The sequence below is a fragment of the Oncorhynchus nerka genome, linkage group LG2 (genome assembly GCF_034236695.1).
Source record: "Oncorhynchus nerka isolate Pitt River linkage group LG2, Oner_Uvic_2.0, whole genome shotgun sequence".
NCBI classification, from domain to species: Eukaryota; Metazoa; Chordata; class Actinopteri; order Salmoniformes; family Salmonidae; genus Oncorhynchus; species Oncorhynchus nerka.
In genome coordinates this window covers 48,001,890-48,024,479 of record NC_088397.1, presented here as the reverse complement: position 1 = coordinate 48,024,479, position 22,590 = coordinate 48,001,890, and the positions used below count along the sequence as shown (strand labels likewise).

Here is a 22,590-nt window from a genome sequence, read left to right as displayed (position 1 = left end):
TAAATACCGTCCTTTTACTGGTAGATTCCAGAGATGTGGAACAACATTATGCGGGACAATACAGGGAAGTGGAAGGCCATTGCCAAGTACCAAGTGAAGGAAACGTTCAACCCCTCAGAGAAGGACCTGAGACAGCAAGCACTCAGGTAATACTCAGCCTGGTGTTATTAGTAAAGAGACTGAATGAGACCAAAATCTTTAAGGGTGAATTTAACATTGGATGGGGTTGAGACATACGAATGTGAACCTTTCTGTCTCTGTTACAATCTATACTGTTTTTAAATCATCTTTGTCTAGACTGGCCCAGACCTATAACCTGGATGTGATGGAGAGTTTGATCCCTGAGAAGCCCAAGTGTGGAGCCTGTGGGGCCGAGGCTTCTAAGAGATGCTCCCGCTGCCAGGGAGAATGGTACTGCCAGAGGTAAGACTGGTTACAGTGAAACACCATACAGGGAAATGCACCTCCTTAAGTAAATATCAAGAGGATGGTGGTGCCACTTTTATTGTGAATCTCTTACTAGTCTTGCAACAAAAGATGTACTCAAATGACTATGAAAAGGCCATTGGTTTTATTACCACCCCTTGGTTCAGGAGGTTCTACATTGTTCAGCTGAATGAGTGTTGTTGCTCTGTCCTTGTAGGGAATGCCAGGTGAAGCATTGGTCCAAACACAAGGTTGCCTGCCAGCTGATGGCCGAAGGCACAGAGAAGCTCCAGAAGGACCTGGCCGTAACGCCTACAGAGAGAGAGGCAGACATAACTGACATATTGGACTGAGTGATGGGAGAGAGAAGGGGCTAAGTCAATGGACAGTTCTCTACCTAAATGCCATTTGGGATGGGATTCGAATGCAGTTGGTTTTGGACTGTTTAATGTAAACATTTTGAGGTTTGTCTCGATTCAATTCCAACTTCTAGATTTTATGAATTACAATGATAATCTAACTCGTGATTAGAAGGGTTCATTTAAGTAATGAACTGCTAAGCCTTTGCTATCCCTTTGATCTCAGACCTGATACTGAGTGGAACTCACAGGTTGAATTTGGGAGGTGGCAGAACTCAAGACTTTTAATAATCAGCTCTCCTCTGTTGTTGCTTTTTTGGGCTTTTTTTTAATGCTTTCTATGCTTCTGTTATATATATTGAGAGAAACAATGTGTAAGTACAAGAATAGCCTATGTTTTCGGCTACAGGTGTTTTGACTCATCATCTTGGTCAGTGATCCTGGGATCAGAATCTGCCTGTTGTTCGGGTAACAGCAAGGTATCAATTTCACGGGGTTGTATTTCAAAGTAACTGTATCCACTTGATTGTTTAGACTTTGCACACCACTTTTAAAAAGGTGTGCCTGTCATGTCTTTAACTCACACCACGTTGTTCACGATGTTCACAAACCGTTAATTGCATAAGCCGTCAATGGATGATTACGCAGATTATTATCCCGTAAGGTCGTTTTTATTTGAATGTCACTGGGGTGGGGATTTCACACACCCCTCACTCCTGCTCTACTGTCCAAGACTCAGAAGCACCCCCTATGTGAAAGAATTCCGCATGTCAAGAACAGTAGGCTGCTCTTCACTTCCTTTTCTTTCTGTTATTAAATTGTTATTGCTGCATCATATGTTGGAGTGTCAGAATTGGGTGACGGGACGGTTACAAAGTAAACATGCTGCTGAAAAGTCGTGTTTTTCGGAAGAGTGGTATTTCCGTTATGTAGCCGATGACACATTGTTTCCAGATGCGAAGCTGTACACCTCCGCTCCGTTATTCGTAATAACTTCTATGGAAATGTTGTAAAATAGAAGAACGTTGGAGATGAAGCATCGGCTGCTGCAGGGGTGGATCCCTGTTTTGGTAAGTTGTTATACTTAAATAACATATAGCACTTTTTTTATCGAATTATTATTATTAACATAAACTAAACCAGTCATAATTATGAAATAGGCTCGAGTCGGTGCAATTCTCGTGCTTCTATGTTAACTCGCATCATCAATCATTCTTGCATGCTCAACAACCTGCCTGCAGTTTACAATTATTATCACGACATGTTTAAAGCCTTGAATGTTGGTGACCTATTCCAGTCATAGACTTTAAAACCATGTAATTTTACATTTGATGGGATGAAAGTTTACTTTTAATTGCCTTGGAGATAGTAAATGGCAAAGGGGCTCCTTCAACAAACAAAAAAACGTCCCGTTTAGAAAATGAATGAAACAAATATATTCTGAAGCACAGATTGGTTTAATAAACTCAAAGTTCTATTTTTATTGCCGAGTAGACCACTTTATTGGTGTGTTTTGAGGAAAACGGACAATTGATGTCGAGAAACAAGACTTAATTCATTCATACTCAGTACACAATAGGCTAAAGTATTTTGATCAAACCATGGTTTTAACCCTTTCATGCGTGAGTTCCAAATATCTCTAACGGTCGCCCCAGCGTGAGTTTTTTTATGCACGTGATGTTAGAATGTTCTCTCCATTCCAGAATGTGATTGATACGTAACAGTACATTTTATCCGCGCTGCCCTCAAACTAAAGCACGCAGCCTGTTTATATTTATAGGTTGTTTTAACTTCAATTTCAAATGATTTTCAAACAAGTTTTTATTTTCTAAAAACAGTTTGAATTTAGGTGTGTTACGCCTCCTCATTCATTCACATAAAAATAGTCATTTTTACTTTTGCGGATAATTACATTTTTGGGACATTTCTGACACGGACAAAATTCCCCAAGCACTACCCAATTGTTTGTGCAGTTCACGTCTGCAGACATTTGCTCATCTCCCGTCAGAACAGGATCTGCACACGTGTTCACATTTTCTATTCCACATTTCTATAGCGTACTGTATGTATGGAGCATAATATATTTGTGTATATTCTTTATCACCGCGGACACGTGAGTAACGTTACTCATTTTATAACCTTTATGGTGTTATAGTCAATTTTACGTAGCCACATTCTTCTATTACCTCTGTAAAACAATGCTAAATGCGTCAGAGAAGTATTATCTTGCATTTTGAAGCTACCCCATGGCCTTATGACTCTCAAGTGATGCAGCGGTCAAAGGCACAGCACATCAGTACTAGAGGCGTCACTACAGACTCCTGGTTCAAATCAGGCTGCGTTTCCATCAAAGTAAGTGCCTTATTACGTTATAATAGTTATAATAATAGTTTCCGTATGCCGTTTCTGCTGTAGCTGTAGATCATAATATATTCCTTATAACTGCGGACACGTGAGGTAACGTTACACATGTTATAACCTTTATGGTGTTATTGTCAATCATGCTTACCTAGCTACATTATTCTATTAGCTCTGTAAAACGATGCTAGTTGCGTCAGAAAACTATTAGCTTGTGTTGTATTTTGAAGCTACCCTGGCCTTATGACTTCCAAGTGGCGCAGCGGTCTATGGCACTACAGACACCCTGGTTCAAATCCAGGCTGTATCACAACTGGCTGTGATTGGGCGTCCCATATTGCAGCGCACATTGGCCCAGCGTTGTCCGAGTTTGGCCGGTGTAGGCCATCATTGTAAATACTAATTTGTTCTTAAATTACTTGCCTAGTTAAATAAATAAAAGATATGACCATGGTTTGTTTATTTGGTCTATTCAGCATAGCTCTGTTCTGCCCTGCCTTGCCCCCTTGTGGAGCTCAAAGTTAATTTCTTACTGTTATAACTCAAATCTGTGATTTTGTCAATGCAATAAACTATTTTTTTTATAGCAGTGTTTATTATGTTACTTCTTTGTAGTATTGTTTTATTGCTATATCCTTATATTGTATTCTAATGAATAATTCCTCTTTATTCTGTACTTTCAGAAACCAGAAACATTATTTGTCAATATCATAACTGGAGCTGGACATCTTTGGAGCTGAAGAATGAGGACAGCTTTTGTATGCTAACGTACACTCCTTAACAGTTGTACTGGATGAAAACACAGCAAGAAAACACATATGCCAATATGTAATATTAATCTATTTTATTGCAGTACTGGTAGTTGGTTCAACAACTTGTTTTACTAGAGGACAAAAAACTGAATATGCATAACCCATATTTAATATCCATGCAGTGACTGAACAACAACTGCATTTCCACCCCATCTCTAAGGCATAGTATCATGGCTGCAACAACACTGAATGGCGCAGAGTGGGAGGTTACGTGGTTGACTGCCGGCACACGCTACTTGTATCAATAAATCACTATCAGAAAATGTTTTGTGTGGTAATTATTTGTGTATTTACGATTTTATTCACATGTTTTCAATTCTAGGTGACAAATCATGCATTCCGATTCTTGCACAGATTGTAATGGGCACATATTATGTGTGTAAAATACCTTTTGAAGGTTGTACTGATTATGATGAGCTAAGCTAATTCCAGCTGTGTATCCATGTTTGTTGACATACAATGCATTCTGGGATTCACGTCTGTTTGACCAAAGATGTTATAACAAAATGAGGTGAGTAAGAGTTCACTAATTTTTTGAGGACTTCCGGAAATTCATGGTGGGATGTGAACGACGGTAGATGACACACCCCTTCAACATGCATACTACAAACAGACCAAACTCATCTCGTCTTCTCTTATTATCTTCGGTTTCTGTGAGGAAAAAATGCATGGCTGCGCTGAAACTAATGTCGGATTACTTTCGATTTCTATAAAGTGTTTTACCTAGTTATTTGATCAATGGTGAGCTCACTCACCCGTGAGCTCACTCACCCGTGATGTGATTAATTATATACAGTAATTGCTATTAGCTAATTCATATTGTAGTTTACGTCAGCCGAGAGTTAGAAAATATGACTGCTTGTGTTGGGTCAATCTTTCCTCAGCGCTAGGACAAATGTAGCCTACATTTTTCCGGTTAGGATGATTGTGTTATGCTATATCTTCTGTGAATATCTGAACAATCCATCCAAAAATAAACTGCTGACATTCTGGACATAACTTTGTAAGGACTGTGTTTGTGTAAATAGTTTCTGAAAAAAGTGTGGCCAGCTCAAACGCTGATTGTTGCGTCATTCGAAACTGCCGTTCTAAACGAGCATTCTAAATGAGTGTTCTAAACACACGGGTGTGATCGTACGCTTCAGGGACCACTGTAGAACGATCACACCCGTGTGATGGTACGTGTGAAAGGGTTAATAATAGTGAAGGAATACATAGCTGTATGGGAAATTCTCTCCACAATTTACGGCTAAAACTACTGTAGTGAAGGCCTATGTCCTTGAGTTGGTGCTTCATTATGGGTGATCTTGGATTGAGGTTGTGCATTTTGCCACTATGGCCTATTTATTGCCTTACCTCCCTAATCTTACTATTTGCACACACTGTGCACAGACTTTTCTATTGTGTTATTGACTGTACGTTTGTTTATCCCATGTGTAACTCTGTGTAGTTTGTGTCACACTGCTTTGCTTTATCTTGGCCAGGTCGCAGTTGTAAATGAGAACTTGTTCTCAACTGGCCTACCTGGTTAAATAAAGTTAAAATACAAAAAAAATGTTTTGGTCACAGGTGTGATTGCCTTTGTGTGAAGAAGGAACTGAAGCTGTGACTGACAGAATGTCTTGGGGTGAGTTCATTGAGCTCCGTGAGCTGAGGCTCCATGACCCGATAGAGCTGACCAGCTGCGAGGTGCCTCGCTCACCACCTCGCCTGGAGCGGGCCAATGCTCTGCGGATCAGCCCAGGGAAGGTCCCAGAGCTGCTCAGCCGGGTGGGCATCATCAGACTGCTGGGGGATAGCCTGGACTTACTGCTCACAGATGAGAGGGGAGAGGGACATGACTTCCAGCCCTGCAGCCATGCCCAGCCCACCTGGTGTGACCTGTGTGGAGGCTTCATCTGGGGACTGTACAAACAGAGCCTGCGCTGTGCCAGTGAGTCTGCCTGCTGCACAGGATTTACTTGTGTGTGAGTGCATGATTATGATTGCATGTATTAGTGGCGGTCGGTGACTTCTAAGATGAGGGAGGAGGATAATTTTTTTTAATGAGCATGGCCTTCTTTCTATTACAGAGTATTGGATGACTGCCATTCATATTCCATTGACCCAGCTCAATATAACATCGATTTAGGTTTAGCCTACTACATGATACTAAAATGTTCCCCTGTACCCATCATGAGGTTGCTACAACCTAGCCTATGAATGAATGTTTACAACATCTAGCTGATCTAGGGTGTAATCAGAATCGGTGGAATGCATACACCCCTGATCACATGCAAACACAGTTCACTTTCATAGCAGCCACATAAAAACAGCATGATCACTTTGCTCGTTGTATAAATAATTCCTTCTCACAACTATCTACACGTTCTGCTCCTCTCACCTTTTCCCTGCGCTTGTGCACTTCAGTGCACAACACAACAGCTGTCTGTGACCAGGCGAAAAAAAGCTTTCCAAGCCAAACCTTCATATCATGACCGATAACCACTACACAACTACACACAGCCTACGTCATTGTCACATCATAGTCAACAAAGCTACTAGAACTAACGCATTTGTAAACCCGCTACAATCATTCAATACAGTGTGCAGTTTAGCAGTTACACCGGCGGCCCCGGTAGCAATACATTTATACCAAAAGCTTACCTTGACTTGGAAGAGTTTCAGTGTTAGCCATAGCCAGCTAGCTAACACAGCATCCCTCTCTGTTTGAGCCAGGTGTTTGAGTAGGCTAAACTAGATAGCTGCATTTGCTAGCTAAGTGAAAGTAAAAAAAATATAACTCTCTCTCACTTGCTTCTCCTTAATTTTGGAAGAAATGAATTTGTTCAAAACTGTTCAACTATTGTGTTTCTCTCTCGCTGAGTCAACTACTCACCACATTTTATGCATTGCAGTGCTAGCTATTTGTAGCTTATGCTTTCAGTACTAGATTCATTTTCTGATATTTTGATTTGGTGGACAACATGTCAGTTCATGCTGCAAGAGCTCTGATAGATTGGAGGACACTCTCCGGAAGTTGTCATAATTACTTTGCAATTCTATGGAAGGGGGTGAGAACCATGAGCTTCCAAGGTTTTGTATTGAAGTCAATGTACCCAGAGGAGGACAGAAGCTAGCTGTCCTCCGGCAACAACTTGGTGCTACACTACAGAGTGCTGTGGAGGATACTGTAGACCTTCATTTCAAAACAGTGTGTTTTAATCAATTATTTGGTGACGTGAATATATTTAGTATAGTTTTATCTAAAAAGGATAACGTTTTTTAATTGTTGACTATTTTTATGAAATTCACTGAGAAGGATGGTCCTCCCCTTCCTCCTGTGAGTAGCCTCCACTGACATGTATGTATGCGTGAGTGCATGTCGTGATTTATGATTGTGTAGCACGTGCAATTTACTGTACTCCTCAGCCTTAATTCACTCGACTCATTAGCTAGCTTTTGGGGTGGCATGATCGGCTAAGACGCTTGAGGGAGGACGGTCACGTGTGTTTGAGGCAGATGTCCCTGGTTCGCGCCAGGTATGGACCGAATCGGGAGATTCACTAAGCAAGCAAACGTGATGTGCTTTACAGTTGCATGTCTGCATACATGTCTGTAGGCCTATACTCTCAGAAGGGGGTACAAACTCTTGTCAATGTAGTGGTACCCTGTAAGGTACGTCCATTGATTGTACCATTAGTTATAGGTACATAATTGTACCCTTGCAGTTTGTACCTTTAAAAGAGCCAAAAGGTAAATATACACTTTTTTTAGGGTACCACCACAGTGACAAGGCCATTTGTTCCTTTTAAGTGGCCAAAATGTACCTCTTCTCTATACCAAGTGCCTCATGTGTTCACTTCTCTCCGTCATTCCCACTTCTGACACCAATGTAGCAAATTTGGGGGTAGCCCCAACCAAGTCTTGAACCTGGGTCCAGTAACTGTCAAGCCAACGCCTTAACCATTGACAAGGCCGCTCAGTGATGGGTTAAAGAGATTCTCCGATACTGTTGTATACTTTTTAGCCAGTAGTTCTGAAATTAGCGCTCACAAGCCAAAATTGGTCCCCGAAAGTTGTGTACTTTGTTACCACGTCATTGTCCTCGAGCCTCTGTAGCGTGCACAAAGATCCTTTTTTTTAAACTATGGGTGTTCATGAGCTGTGCACATGCTTGGCCTCACCCCACAACCTCATTGGACAATGCTGTGCCAATCTGATCCCACCTCCCACTTTAAACTTGCAACCTCATTGGACATAATTCCCTCTGCCAATCAACATTGTCCCTGAGCTTGGTTGTGGCTAATTCCCATTGTTGTACAGACTAGTATGACAAGCAAGAGATTGTGATAATGTAATTTATACAATGGAAAAGTTCTAACCTACTTACAGTATATGTTTGCATCAAATGACCTACACCTTTAAAATCGTTTAATGATTATATATAGGCCAGTATTTGTCTATGTGATGAATAATGATAGCTGGCAATCAACTGCAGTTTTAGATTATACCCCATATCATGGAATACCTGCTGTGTGCACATATAAGGACAAACGGTGGAAAGACATATGAAACTATTTGATTGGGATGGATGGTTGAAACAACAGAAAGGTCGGGCTATATTTTCTCAACTAAAAAGGAAGTGGGTGAAAGTTTCCATATACATTTCTCTAGCGCATCACCGATATGTGTGTTGTGTCCGTGATTCGCGCCTGGTTAAAACCTTAGAATGTTTTTATATATCGCTCAAAAGACTAAGAAAATACACCAGGGATATCAGTAAGGAGATGATGGGGAGCATAGTGTTTCTGATCAGGTTGACAATTGTCTTCTAATATATTTGTCAGGCTACGACGCCATCTTTAGCGCACATACTTTTCTGCTTACTTCTGCTTACTAGGTTATTGTAAAAGAGAAATTAAACTACAACCGGCATCTAATAGATCTAATTATTTTTATGTTTTCTAATTTAGGGTGGGAGGATTTGATTGACGTATTCTATGTATTTTCCCTTATGAAAATAACTCATGGTAAGGTCTAAGTAGCCAGGCAATCCTACTCGCTTCAGATCATGACATGAACGAGCACGTATCTTGTGGACTAGATAATGGCAGGTTAGAATGTAGCAACTGCAGATGGTTTACTATGCATGGATGAGCCATACACTGACTCGTCAAGTCCAAAACGGGAGGTTTAAGAAAATAACGAGGTTGTTTTTGATACTCCGGAATGTATCTTTAAGATGGCTAAAATATTAATTACAGATCTTTATTGTTACATGCTCTTATGTAAGCCTTTTATAAAGACTTTAGAAGTGGCAACGGACATACTCAACCTTTAACTAACATAACCACAGTCCACTTAAACTGGTACAAAACTTCAGCTCACGGGTGGCCAAAAATAACTAACTTAATGTTATGGCCCCACTAAGCTTATGATCGTACCTTTATATTCCAAATATTATGTAAAAATGTTTATTATTATTACATTATACTAGATTATCTGCATATTTACCCTAAAAGGTACCAAACAGTACCTTGTGAGATCCAATGTGTACCTCTGAAGGTATATAATGTGTATTTTGATATTTGTGTAATGCAGGGCACAACCCTAACCGTAGCCTTTTTTTCTGAAATTGTATGTGTGTGAGTGTTGTAAGGTTTAACTAGGGCTATGAGAATGTCTTTCAAGGTATTATATAGCCTGTTTGTGCATAGGCCATATTTGTGTTTGTTTACGTGTGAGCCAGACCCATTATAGCTTTGGTTCATTGTTTCTCAACTGAACTAAATGGGCTTTGTGTGACACTTGCTCCATTCACAGGACACGGTATTCATTAGACCTGAATAGGCTTTAATGAGGAGTCATTGCAAATAGGTACATTACCATTTCCAGCAGCAAAGAACTAGCTGAGAACCAAACCGCTTGCCTGGAAATCCCAGACCCAGTTTTAGCTCTGGGGTATTTGTCAAAACAAGACTCACAGATTCAATCAGCAGTTGGCGGCAGTCTATTTATGAGGACGTTGAGATGGTTCTAGTGGTTTGTTGTCTCTTTGTATTGGTGCTGTCGGTTTGTTGGTATCCAGCACCGCGTTCCTCTGGCATAGTCTTTAAAGTTTCACTATGAACTCCTCTGGCCATACAGGGAACTAACTAGATCTAAGCTGTAAGAGCCCTTGGGCAACAACTCACACCTGCAGTTGGCTATATGACACCAATTACATTCAGGCAGGATGTCAATGTTTCACTACCAGGCATTTCATCATAACCAGTCCTCCATCCTTTGTATTGTAATGTGTGACCATTAGATATGTGAGGAGATAAATGTCTGAAGCGTATTGGAATATGCTGGTAAAATCTATCCATTACATGAATCTCCTTACATTAATATACAGCTGTTTTATTTGTACAATAATCACTCTACGTTCCAGCAATACTTTTCTAATTATGTCCTGTTTGTGGCCAAATTGAAGTCAAATACGTCAGTGACAAGTTTTGTTCTCTGTCAAACGTGTAATGACTCACTGTGGCCAGTGGAGGACAGCAGACAATTTAGAAATCCAAAATGTCCCAAAGATGGAGGGATGGAACGGGAGGGATGACCCAAAACTACGAAATGGGATGTTTCTGAGCCAGTGGGTGCCACTTTTTTTTTATAGTCAATCTTTCCTTACATCTGTGTGTCATCGTGGCTGATCTATTCGTAGACCGTGGCCTTACAAAATGTAGAGCCCTGGTGGACGAGCCCCAACTTTAATTGCAACCCATGATCGATTCTATTAAATCCTGTTTATCATTCACCTCTCTTTTCTCACAGATTGCAGATTCACGTGTCACTACAGATGTCGAGCTGTTATCCAATTAGATTGCAGTTTGGATGGTAGCTCCATAGTTGAACAAACATGTGTTATGGAACACACCATGGAGACCGATACAGATGTGGTAAGAACCTCATGATCCGATACAGACTGTACATGCATGTCATTATGTGTTCTCTGTACTCTCACCCTCATTCACCGGCCATTTTATGTCACCTTTATTTAACTAGGCAAGTCAGTTAAGAACAAATTCTTATTTATAATGACGGGCTAATATATATATATTTTGTAAGAATAATTCACTGGCCATGTCATGTGTCATGACCACTATCTATCCACTATCTTCTAGGCCACACTGTGGTGACATGGTGTCTACATACTCACTTGTAAACACGCCTCTTCCTTTCTATCCCATCCCCCTGGAAATAATGCATTAGGTCCTTTCTCACCATTTCCTTTAGATACAGTAGCATGGAGCATCACTTTTAGTTGTTCTTGTTGGATCTACACTCCCCTCTGTATTTATTTGGACAGTGATGCTAAAATGAGTCAATTTGTCCCTCTACTCCAGCATTTTGGATTTGTGATCAAATGTTGTATATGAGACAGTACAGAATGTCACCTTTTATTTGAGGGTATGTTTTATTGTTAAAGCACTTTATCTTGTTCACCCATTTTGAAAAAGTACATTTTTCATAAATATTTGGACAAATTCCCATATAGTATATTCAAGTAGTCAAAAGTTTAGTATTTGGCCCCATGTTCCTAGCACACAATGACTACATCAAGATTGTGCAATTGCAGTTTGTTTTGATTGTGTTTCGGATTATGTTTTGCCCAATAGGAACTGAATGGTGAATCATGTATTGTGTCATTTTGGAGTCACTTTTATTGTAAATAAGAGTAGATGTTTTTGAACACTTCTACATTAATGTGAATGCTGCCATGATTATGGATAATGAATGAATCTTGATGAGTGAGAAAGTTGGAGGCATAAAGATCATACCCCCCAAAAAATGCTACCCCCCTCCCCTCCCCCCCTTTATTGGTAATGGTGAGAAGTTAGCATGTCTTGTGGGTATAATTTTATGCCTCAGTAACTTTCTCACTCATTATTAATGATTAATTCATGATTATCTGTAATCATGGTAGCATCCATGTTATTGCGGGAGTGTACGGAAAACATATTCTATTCTTGTTTACAATAAAAGTGACTCCAAATGACACAATGTCAAATCTACCAGTCATTTCTATTGGGCACAATATAATCTGAAACACATCCCAGACAGACTGAAAATGCATCCAACAAGTTTGTAAAGTCAAAAGCTTGATGTAGTCATTGCCTGCTAAGCATATGGGAACAAATACTAAACATTTGACTACTTTACTACACATTAAGTGTATTTGTCCAAATACTTATAGCACCTTGAAATGGGGGGACTAGATACATGCTTCCTTACAGATATCTATGAAAATACTCTCAAATAGAAGTTGACGTTCTTTACTGTCGCCTCATACGAAACATTTGATCTCAAATCCAAAAATGCTGAAGTATAGAGCCAAATAAAAAGTGTTAGCAACACGGTCCAATGAAATGTAGGGTAGTGTATATATTTTTCTCTAAAGTGGTGCGGTTCTTTGTAAACTCCTGAGCCTACATGTCTACTTATGTCATGCATTTGCCATGTGAATACTCCAAACTCTTATCATGTGAGTACTCTACGCTCTGTTAACATGTGAATCCTCACATGATTTTCATCTTCTCAAACGCCTTTATTGTTTGTTGGCAGACAGGGAAGGGAGTGGTATGATGTCATTAGGGAGTTGGAATTTCCCCTCAGTGCCCAATCATAGCCTGTTGCGCTGGTTTTGTGTATTTTCTAATCTCAACCGCCTGGGTGGAGCCTCTGCGGGCCGGGGGAGGGAAGGTAAGGGCTAGAAGGGATACAATTTTTTGTCACCTTTACGTCAAAAGGTGTTGTTTTTAGCATTTTAGCTAAACCTATAACCCAACCCTTTTTCCAACCTTAACCTAATTATCCTAACCTGCTGCGTAAATTATCATAACCTGCTGCGTAAATTGTCCTAGCCTGCTACGAAAAGTGAAATTTGACAAAAACTGTATCCCATCTAGTCAAAACCAGGAGAGCGCTGGAAAAGCGGGGGCTGGTCCATCATCCAGTTCTCAGCTAGTTGTGAGAAACCGAAACGTGGCCAGATTGAACAGGAAACCGACAGAAACGCGCTTTAGAACAACATTGTCGAAGTTTACAGAGATATACCTACTATACCAGCAGTCCTTATTACTTTACACTCTATCTGTTTTAGCGTTTCTGTAGTTACACGTTTATTACAGTGGTATACTACAATTTGTAGATATAACTCGTTTTATCAAACAGGAAACGACACCTAGCAGCGCTCATATCCAAGCCGAATTAGATTATTTTTTTAACCGGACACATTTTGGCGAATTCTAAACACTACATCGCTCCAGACGGTTGGTTACATTGTAACAGTTTGATAATGACAGACACGGTCAGCGGTTCGGATAAAAGCCTGTCCTTCGAGAAGACGTGGGGCAGCTCCACCAGCAGCGGATACTGCAGTGGGGACTCCGATTCAGAGTTCGAGCAGTACTTCACTGCTCGCACATCATTCCTTCACAAACCCAAGAAGGAGAAGGTGAGAGGAGAACAATTTGTCAAGCAGTTGAATAAGACTTATTGAATACGATGTTGGCTAGTCATGCCTTCGCCTTCACTGATGTCCATGTATAATAGATTAGACTATCTTGTGTGTAGCTTCCTTTATATTATACTTTCTAATAGAGTTATGACGTGATATAGGCATAAACTCGAGTATTTCAAATAACATATCCGCGAAAATTGTCATCTGAAGTTTTCGTCATATTTTGATGTAGTATTAACTATGATGACCACTCTTATTAAAACGTTAATTGGAATCTACTGTGTTTCTCTCATATTACAATGATGACTCATATATCCCGATGCTGAGAACCGCTCAAGAGTTTAGTGAACACACCCACGATAACCCCTCAGGTTTCACAACTCACACAAGTCATGTACTATTCTTCTCTGGACCATTCAGAAACAAATGACTTCACTCACATTGCTTCACACCGGCAAAGCTTGCACACACAAGCCTGCACAGACATCTCCGGAGGGTTTGAATGAGTAGCCTACTAGACATAAAGGGAATGGCAACATTTGATCATGTTTCATTTACTCATATTTCTACAGCATCTTGAATAAATACATTAGATAATGTTATACACAGTTGAGTCAAAACAGTAATATCAGCACAGTAAAAATGGGTGACTCCTTAGTTGACTATTCTGGCTTCCATTTTGTGATTGCCTATTTACTAGTTGCTGGACATTTAAAGATGCTCTGGAACTTTGGCGAATACTCCGTTTTTCAAACCTCCCGCTTTGGGCTGAATGTGTCAATGTGTAGTTTATACATGCGTAATCTATGAGCAGAATAATTATTGTTTAACCTCAATCAACTGTTTTTCTGGAAGCTGTGCTCAGTGGTATGAGTTCAGTTAAACCTAAAGAGGGTGTGAAGGGTGCATACAGTGAAAGATGAAGTGGATGCATAGTATACGCTTTTAAGTCACAATATGGCTGACATCCATAGGCGGCGCGTGAGTTTCAAGTTTGGGGAAGCATTCATTTTAATTTTATTGCACCTTTTTTATAATGCATCGCATTTGCAGACTAACAGAAGTGGGACCAAGTCACTATTATTCAAGTCACAAGCAAGTCACAAGGTTCGAGTCTCGAGTCAAGTCCAAGTTGTGCATTCTAAGAGCAAGTCGAGTCACGTGTTTTTTCAAGTTAAGTCTCAAGTTAAGTAAAAATCTATACATGCAATGACTTGTTCAACTACAAATCTTTGTCTATTTATTGAGGCGACCAGACAGCCCCTTTCATTATTTTGTCTACAACATATTTTGATGATGTCATTGTAAAATAGGGACCTTGTAGCAGTGGTAAGGGCATGACATCAGCAGAAGACAAGGCAGGTTGATGTGCTCAGTGTAGATGTATTTACTGGTCTTTGTGATTCAATGTTGAAATTGCCATATCATATAGCATTTATCAAATGTACATGGGCAATTGGCCTAAAGAAATAGTCACTTTATTAACAATAACATGTCCTATCTGAATGGACACAGGTAGATGGCAAGACTGCACAGTCTCCCCTTGAGAAACCAAATGAAATCTGTCTAACAGGACCTCAAACTGGTACATGTAAGCACTTGGCCCCACCCAGGACCATACGATTACCCAATTGGCAATTACAACCAACAAGGTTCGCACAAGGTGCTAAAAGTACTTGAATTTGGCACTCTGAAATTCAACTACTGGAATACCTTTGAAAGTCTGACATTTTCTCAAGTTAGTACTTCAAAAGAGAGGAGAACAGAAAATGATCAAATATGTTCATATGAAAAATATTTGAAAAATGTATTGGTCTTGCAAATTTCCAGGCAGACTACAGAGTTTTAATTCCTCTTTAGCTCGCTCATTCCACCCACACTGCCACTCAGTCATGCAGGTACAGAACTGACTGATTTAGACGCCGCCAAATGTCACATTGATAGCTAAAATGCTGGGCAAATGTAGATCCAATCCTGCCTGGCAGCATATTGATGTTTATGAATGGGTTTTACCAGACCCAACCGGGTATGTAGTGGAGGGTAAACGCTGTTTGCGCATCTTTTTATTTGATCAATTATATTTTACCCACTTATTATTGCATTCCCAGCAGTGATCAACACTCTGAAGGCTTCTTGATCTGAGTTCTAATCGTGCCTACTTCTGCGAACAAGTGGAATCATGAATGATTCATGTATGCTCGTTATGTCCGCCTGCTCCCCTGGATTTGCCTTGTTTATTTTTCACGGGGTTGTGGCGATATACTGCCATCCGGTGGCGACTAGAAATAATTGCATAATATGACCTATTACAAATTGGCGAGCCTTGAAAATAAATATTAGTGCTTGGGAAAGGTACTTAAGTCTCAATTTTGCAACTGTCTGTACGAACCCTGAACCAATAAACTGGTTTACAATGTAAAAGGCCATTTCCACATCCATTGTTACATACATTTGTCTTAATTAGACTTAATGATATTTCATCACCATTCGTACATGGAACAATCATTTTCTCTTATTCGACGTACTGACTCAAAAGCATGCCGTGAAAGCCACATAGCCTATTTCTGTGCATACTGAAGCTTGCACACTCCTATTACGCACAACCAGACAGACACAGACACACGGACCTCCGACATAACCCGGGAAATAAGAACAATGCAAACCATACATTGAATGAAATAAACAGAACTTCTACCTTGTGAGTCTTGAACGTTCATGTGCACAATAAACATTGCGCCCACTCCGAGGGTAAGAAATGGTAGGCTAAATGAAAATGTATCTTATCAAACATGAAAAATAAATGTTTAAGTGTTAAAATAACGTTACGGGGATGGAATGATGAAACGCTAGCAATTATTGTAGGATTAGATGGAATATAGATTTACCACATGTGCATTTAAAAGTGTGAAAGAAAGCAACAAAAGCATTTCAACAAGAGAATAAGTTCTCTCCACTGTCGGGAGTTTGGCGAGTACAAGTGGAGAGACACGCCTCTGGTGCGTTTTCGCCACAGTAATAATTCATTTTTAAAAACATATTCCAAATGCAAACCTGTTACGAGAATTCTATTCTCCTATTCACTAACCAATTCAATTATGTTACCCTCAGTCTGTTATATCAGGATTTGTAAGATTACTGACAGAAACGAAAACAGACAGAGGCCCAGTCTACCAAAGTTAAATGTTTTCAATTTGTAGTGACACACACACTTCCACACAAACCACCCACCAATCAAGACTAGGGGAGTCCGTGAGAATAGCGTCTTCCTGCCCTCCCCTATGATAAGGAGAGGCCTGGGACTAGGAAGTTCTCAGTGTCCCAGCCAAGGTCGCCCCGAATCTGGCTCAGACAGATAGTCTGTTATCAAAATACTAGACGCATTGTTAACGTTGATTCTGACTAAGAACTACACTCCGGGATATATTACACAGTACAGTATCATAATAATCGACCTACTCTCACATACATGCATTATAATAATCGAATGATTCACATCAATTTCATACAATCACATGGTTTCAGACTTATGTAATATTCGAATCATTTATTAAAACACATTTCCTTATTAAAATCTCATAAGTAAATTATACATTTCAGGTAATTTGATTGTAGGTTTGCTGGTCCAATCAGAAGGCCGAGTGTGCGTTTCACTTGTGGTTCACTTGTTGTTGCAAGGCACCATGTTGCGGCTACTGTCGCTGGCCGCGTGGAGAGTAATCCAACGGACTCGGCGCCACAAAATGAGTGACAAACCCGTTACAAAACATGGCCAGATAATTTAAAGTCATCAGTCTCAAGTCAGTCAAGTCTCAAGTTGTTTTTATTTTCTATCAAGTTGAGTTTCAAGTCATCAAAAAAGAGGCGAATATTCCTGTGACGAGTAGATTGCATAGTCATAATTTAGGCCAGTAATATAACTCAGTCACTGTTAGCAAAACAGACCGTACTGAACAATGCATGCCTGAGTGTGTAGTGACATAGAGTAGGCCTACAATCCTTTCTTTGCACTGGAAAAATGTGGCCTTTAATAATCGCATTACTTTCCCCCAAAAAATTAACAGTGGTACTGATCCAATGATAAAGCCAATGAATATGCGCTCACTCACCGGGAATATGGGGATGTTCTCCACGGGTGCCAATAAGATAGGCTACTGTTCGCTCCATTGGGAGTTGAGATTTTTGATGACTAGAGACAGATCAATCTTTTCTTTGTCTTCTCTTTTCCGCAATAGCCATTCGCGTTCTAAACTATGTTTTTCCTACGATCATATTTTGAAATACTGCGATAGGCCTATTTAACTGCTTTTCACTAACCGATGCAACTCAACAGTCAGCTATCTGGTAGTCTATTCGCCGCGCGCTGACCAAGCGCTTCAAACAATCCACAGCTAATTTTTAAAAGAAGCTAATGATCCTCTCTGGCCAAATTATGCTCTGGTGGAGTGCTTTGAATGATTTGTATTTATTTATATATAGGCATGAGTAATTGTAAAGCACATTTTGGCAAATTGTATTAAATTTACTTTCGGTGGAAGCTTATCATCTTTTGATTATCCCATTATTCCTCCTCCACCAAACTTTACAGTTGGCACTATGCATTCAGGCAGGTAGCGTTCTCCTGGCATCCACCAAATCGGCGGACTGCCAGATGGTGAAGTATGATTCATCACTCCAGAAAACGCGTTTCCACTGCTCCAGAGTCCAATGGCGGCGAGCTTTACACCACTCAGCCGATGCTTTGCATGGTGATCTTAGGCTCGTGTTTGGCTGCTCGGCCATGGAAACCCATTTCAAGAAGCTCCCGACGAACAGTTATGGTGCTGATATGGCTTCCAAAGGCAGTATGGAACTCCATAGTGAGTGTTGCAACTGAGGACAGACGATTTTTACGCACTATGTGCTTCAGCAATCGGCAGTCCCATTCTGTTAGATTGTGTGGTCTACCACTTCGTGACTGAGCCATTGTTGCTCCTAGACGTTTCCACTTAGATAGATAGATAATGGCACTTACAGTTGACCAGGGCAGAAATTTGCCCAACTGACTTGTTGGAAAGCATCCCATCACCGTGCCACATTGAAAGTCACTGAGTTCTTCAGTAAGGCCATTCTACTGGCAATGTTTGTTTATGGAGATTGCATCGATTTTATACACCTGTTAGTAACGATGTCTGGCTGAAATAGCCGAATCCACTAATTTGAAGGGGTCTCCACATACTTTTGTATGTAGTGTATAATATGAACGGTCTGGCACAGTTTCTGCTCTCTGAGAGAAAGGTGTTCAGGCTGGCAGCTTCTCTCTCTGAAGTGATGCTCTGCATGGTCCCAAAGTCAGCCGACCAGTATGCTAAACAGCCGTGGCATTTTAATCGGGATTGGAATTAATTTAGCCCATTTTTAAATTTTTGGTCTTGCGCATACCCAACTGATGCGCCTGGCTGTGGTTGCGCCATTTCCCCTAGAATGTCCCTTACATGGGCCAGCCCCCTAGCAAGTTCAACCATATGAGTGACAGCTAGCAAGAGGCACATCATGCACACACAGCAAAGAAAGAGCGATGACGTGGTGCACATACAGTATCTGCACGTGACATAGTACGCAATTTTTGGGTACCACTTTTGGTCTGTGAGCACTACTTTCAGAATTACGAACTAAAAAGTATACAAAAGTACAGGATAATCTCTTTAACACCCTTTCTACCTGCATTGGGATTCAGGTTATTGATCTGATTTTGCACAACTTGACATTGATTTATGTAGTTGTGGGTAGAATGAGAGTTTGAGACTTTGTCCCAGAGGACAGATAATGTTGGTGCTGATGTTAACGCCTGCCAGGAGGATTTATGAGTATTGATCTATGGATCCTCCCCCCTCCCATAACAAGCATTTCGCAAATAACATCTGCTAACCATGTGTATGTGACCAATGAAATTGGATTTTATTTGAAAAGCAGCTACTGTCAACAGGGTCATTTTGGGCTAGCTGGTCCTTTTAATTGATACAGGAAGAAGAGTTCTGTGCATCACATGTCTTGAATGACATTCTCACACAGGAAGCGAGGACAGACCATTAGACACAGGAAGTGCATAGTTGTGGTGGTTACTGTGTCCATGGGAGACATTTAAATAACTTGTAGATGCTGGAGGCCAAATGTGAATTGCTAAAAGATGGCTGAGATTCTGTGAGGATTAGGCAGCTGACTCCACAGGATATGACTGTAAAACAGATGAAGGCTTTGTGTCTGACTCTCAAGCGGGGGGGTTGCCTGAGGGGGGCAGCTATTTTTACATGAACACAGCTTTAAGGAATGCAGTCCACAGCTTTTGCAGACATCACAAACAGCTGCAAGTTCCCTCATGATGCCTCCCTCTACAGAGATAGAAGGAGTTGAGGAACTGGGATTGGTCAGTGCTGACATCATTGTGGTCCACTGCTTCCCTATCATAGGGAAGCTATGGCTACGTTGACAGGAAGTTTGGAATCTGATGCAACCAGCGATAACTTTGTGAAAGAAGGTGTGGAGCTTACAGGAAGTTAGCACTATGAAGCATAGGCTGCTACAGTCTGCAAAATAAAATAAGTAATTTGTTTTTAGCACATTTGTTATAAGCCGTAACAAGTAGGAATGCTGTTTCTCATTCAAGACAATTTTGATTTACACCAGTGTAGTGCTTCCTTTTCTCACCAAACCCAATCTAGTCCTCTGCTCTACTGAACTCTGACCACTGTGAACCTGACTCCCCAAGTCTCCTGAAATCGAATTTCCCCTCCGTGACCCAAAATGTTGTGGATTGTTTGTTTAGATAGGCCCACATCACACAATTCTTACAGTCATAATTTGACATGCAAAACGTTAAACCTTGGCTCTCTGCTGACACACGGTGGTAGAACACCAATGTTTCCCTTTTTTGTCTTGCACTGTCAGTTTAAGAAGACGAATGAGTAAACATTGAGTGGCTAATTGAAATATTGACTCCCTTCTCTCTGGTCAGGATGAACAGGTTGAATGGGGGAAGCAGCAGGATCTGTCAGTCACAGAGATCCAGCAGAAGGTGAAGGAGTACAATGCTCAAATCAACAGCAACTTGTTCATGAACCTGGTGAGTAGTAACAATTGCTCTTATGCCATTGCAGTAAGTAGTAACATTGCAATTACTCTAACACTGTCTGCATTACCATGTTGTTATTGTTCAACTCCATTACTGCACAATTCAACACGAATACGTTTCGTGAGGATGAATTCCTAAATGTTTTCATTCTTTTCAACAGAACAAAGATGGCTCCTACACTGGCTTCATAAAGGTCCAGTTCAAGCTGCTACGACCCGTGTCAGTTCCCCCACCAAGAAAGGGTACTGCAACACAGGTTAGTGCGGGCAAGAAGACTGGGGGAGTTAAGCGTCGCACCTCGTTTTACCTGCCCAAGGATACGTCCAAACACCTACATATCAGCTCCCGCACATGTGCTCGTGAGGTCATCGAAGCCTTGTTGAAGAAGTTCACCGTGGTGGACAACCCTGGAAAGTTTGCTTTGTTTGAGAGCACAAAGCGCCATGACCAAGGTAAGCCCGGCTCTGTCACCTCTTGTCTGTGGTCTTGCAGCAGCACGGCTTTTCTTTTTTTTTGCACCGACATCTCATTGATAAATATTAATATTAATACTGTTGTTTAATTCCGCGGTCTCTTCTTCCTCTTCCTGTTTTTCAGTATTCCTGCGCAAGCTGTCTGACGACGAGAGTCCACTCCACCTGCGTCTGTGTGCTGGACCCAATGACAAAGCCCTCAGTTTGGTGTTAAAAGAGAATGAGACTGGAGAGGTCAACGTGAGTATTGAGCATTCATCGGGTATTCATTCTCAAACCAACATGGTCATTTCACATTGTGCAGCTTACACTAATGTTCCGTCTCCCTCCTCTATCTTTCCAGTGGGATGCCTTTTCTATGCCAGAGCTCAAGAACTTTGTTCGCATGTTACAACGTGAGGAGGAGGAGCATGTCAAGCAAATAGTGCAGCGCTACGCACTAGCCCGCACCAGGATGCAGGAGGCCCAAGCTGCTAGTCCCACCCCTGGTGGTTCCAACCCTGGCTGAGAAACCGCTTCCTTACGGGACTACCTGCACCTCTGACTGACAATCATCAGAAGATGACCAGTCACTGCATCCAAAGATCCCAGAGAACACAACTCGACACCTCCCTCAAAGGAGGAGAATGAAAGAGCGAATGAGAGCGAGCGGGCGCATGAGAGCGAGCGGGCAAGCGCGTGTGAGTGTGAGAGAATCAGAAGTGCCATACAACTGGAGAGAGTCTGTTGTGCCTGAGAGAGAATGAGAGTTGAGAGAGAGTATGTGAAACTGTGGCTGATGAGAGACTGGCTTTGTCCAGTACTTCCTCTCATTGTGGAGGTGCCATTTGACTATCCTGGGTAAGCTACCCGACTCGTAATGTTCATCACCTGTTATTCTTGCTGGCAGCAGGGTCCATCATTTATAGCTTTTGGGTAACAAATCAAAAGGCCTGTTTCTCTCCCTTACTGCCAAGCAATACAAGGGAAGCCAACCTATTAGCTCAGACAAATGTTGAACAAATTCAGATACCGTCTGCTTCAGTATCTCCAGGCCTTAATGCTAGTCAGAATAATAAGTGATGGACATTATGGGCCAGGTACTCCAGGTTTCCATTTGCCCCCAATGCCTTCCATATACCTCCTGCACATCCATACTATGATGGATGTTACTCTTTTTTGCTTTCCCTTTATGAGGCTGAGTGGGAGTGCCCCGTGTGTTGGGAGCACTGTGATTGTCAATTGAGAGGACAATCCCCAGGTCGATTTAATTGATAGGGGAATTGTCCTGAAACTTTGAACAGGAAGCTGTTGCTTTTTATAGAATGTTCGTATGTTTGTATTGTCTATATTTGTATGTTCTTTGTGACGTTCTAAAACTATGTTAAAACAACAAAATAATAGAACTGAGAATCTGTTTCATATTATCAGCATATGTCTATATCTCTTGCAATAATAATTTGACTGTCCTTGACTATCCCCTTTTCAATTTCAACATTTTTATGTTACATCTGTCCAGTGTCAAATATTTGTTGAAATAATAATAGATTTGCACTGTTCACATTAAACAAGTTCCTTCACAAAAGTA

At 40.9% G+C, this 22,590-nt stretch overlaps 2 protein-coding genes across 3 annotated transcripts in view; both read left to right on the top strand.

Annotated features, from left to right (window-relative positions):
* zmynd10 (zinc finger, MYND-type containing 10) overlaps window positions 1–2,268 on the top strand; it is an 8,140-nt gene extending 5,872 nt beyond the window's left edge. The window contains exons 10-12 of the mRNA XM_029672033.1: window positions 25–146; window positions 298–423; window positions 644–2,268. Of these exons, the coding sequence (XP_029527893.1) occupies window positions 25–146; window positions 298–423; window positions 644–779 (384 nt within the window). The 3' untranslated portion in view covers window positions 780–2,268. The remainder of the gene's footprint in view (window positions 1–24; window positions 147–297; window positions 424–643) is intronic.
* LOC115136461 (ras association domain-containing protein 1-like) lies at window positions 1,770–22,590 on the top strand. 2 transcript variants are annotated; one of them, XM_029672043.1, is made up of 7 exons: window positions 1,770–1,855; window positions 5,525–5,888; window positions 10,757–10,881; window positions 20,434–20,541; window positions 20,711–21,002; window positions 21,148–21,263; window positions 21,367–22,590. In XM_029672043.1, the coding sequence occupies exons 2-7, from the start codon at window positions 5,573–5,575 to the stop codon at window positions 21,529–21,531; spliced, it is 1,122 nt and encodes a 373-aa protein (XP_029527903.1). In that variant the 5' UTR covers window positions 1,770–1,855; window positions 5,525–5,572; the 3' UTR covers window positions 21,532–22,590. The 2 variants fall into 2 exon arrangements, with proteins under 2 accessions (XP_029527903.1, XP_029527908.1); XM_029672048.2 differs by lacking the exons at window positions 1,770–1,855; window positions 5,525–5,888; window positions 10,757–10,881 and adding an exon at window positions 12,922–13,439.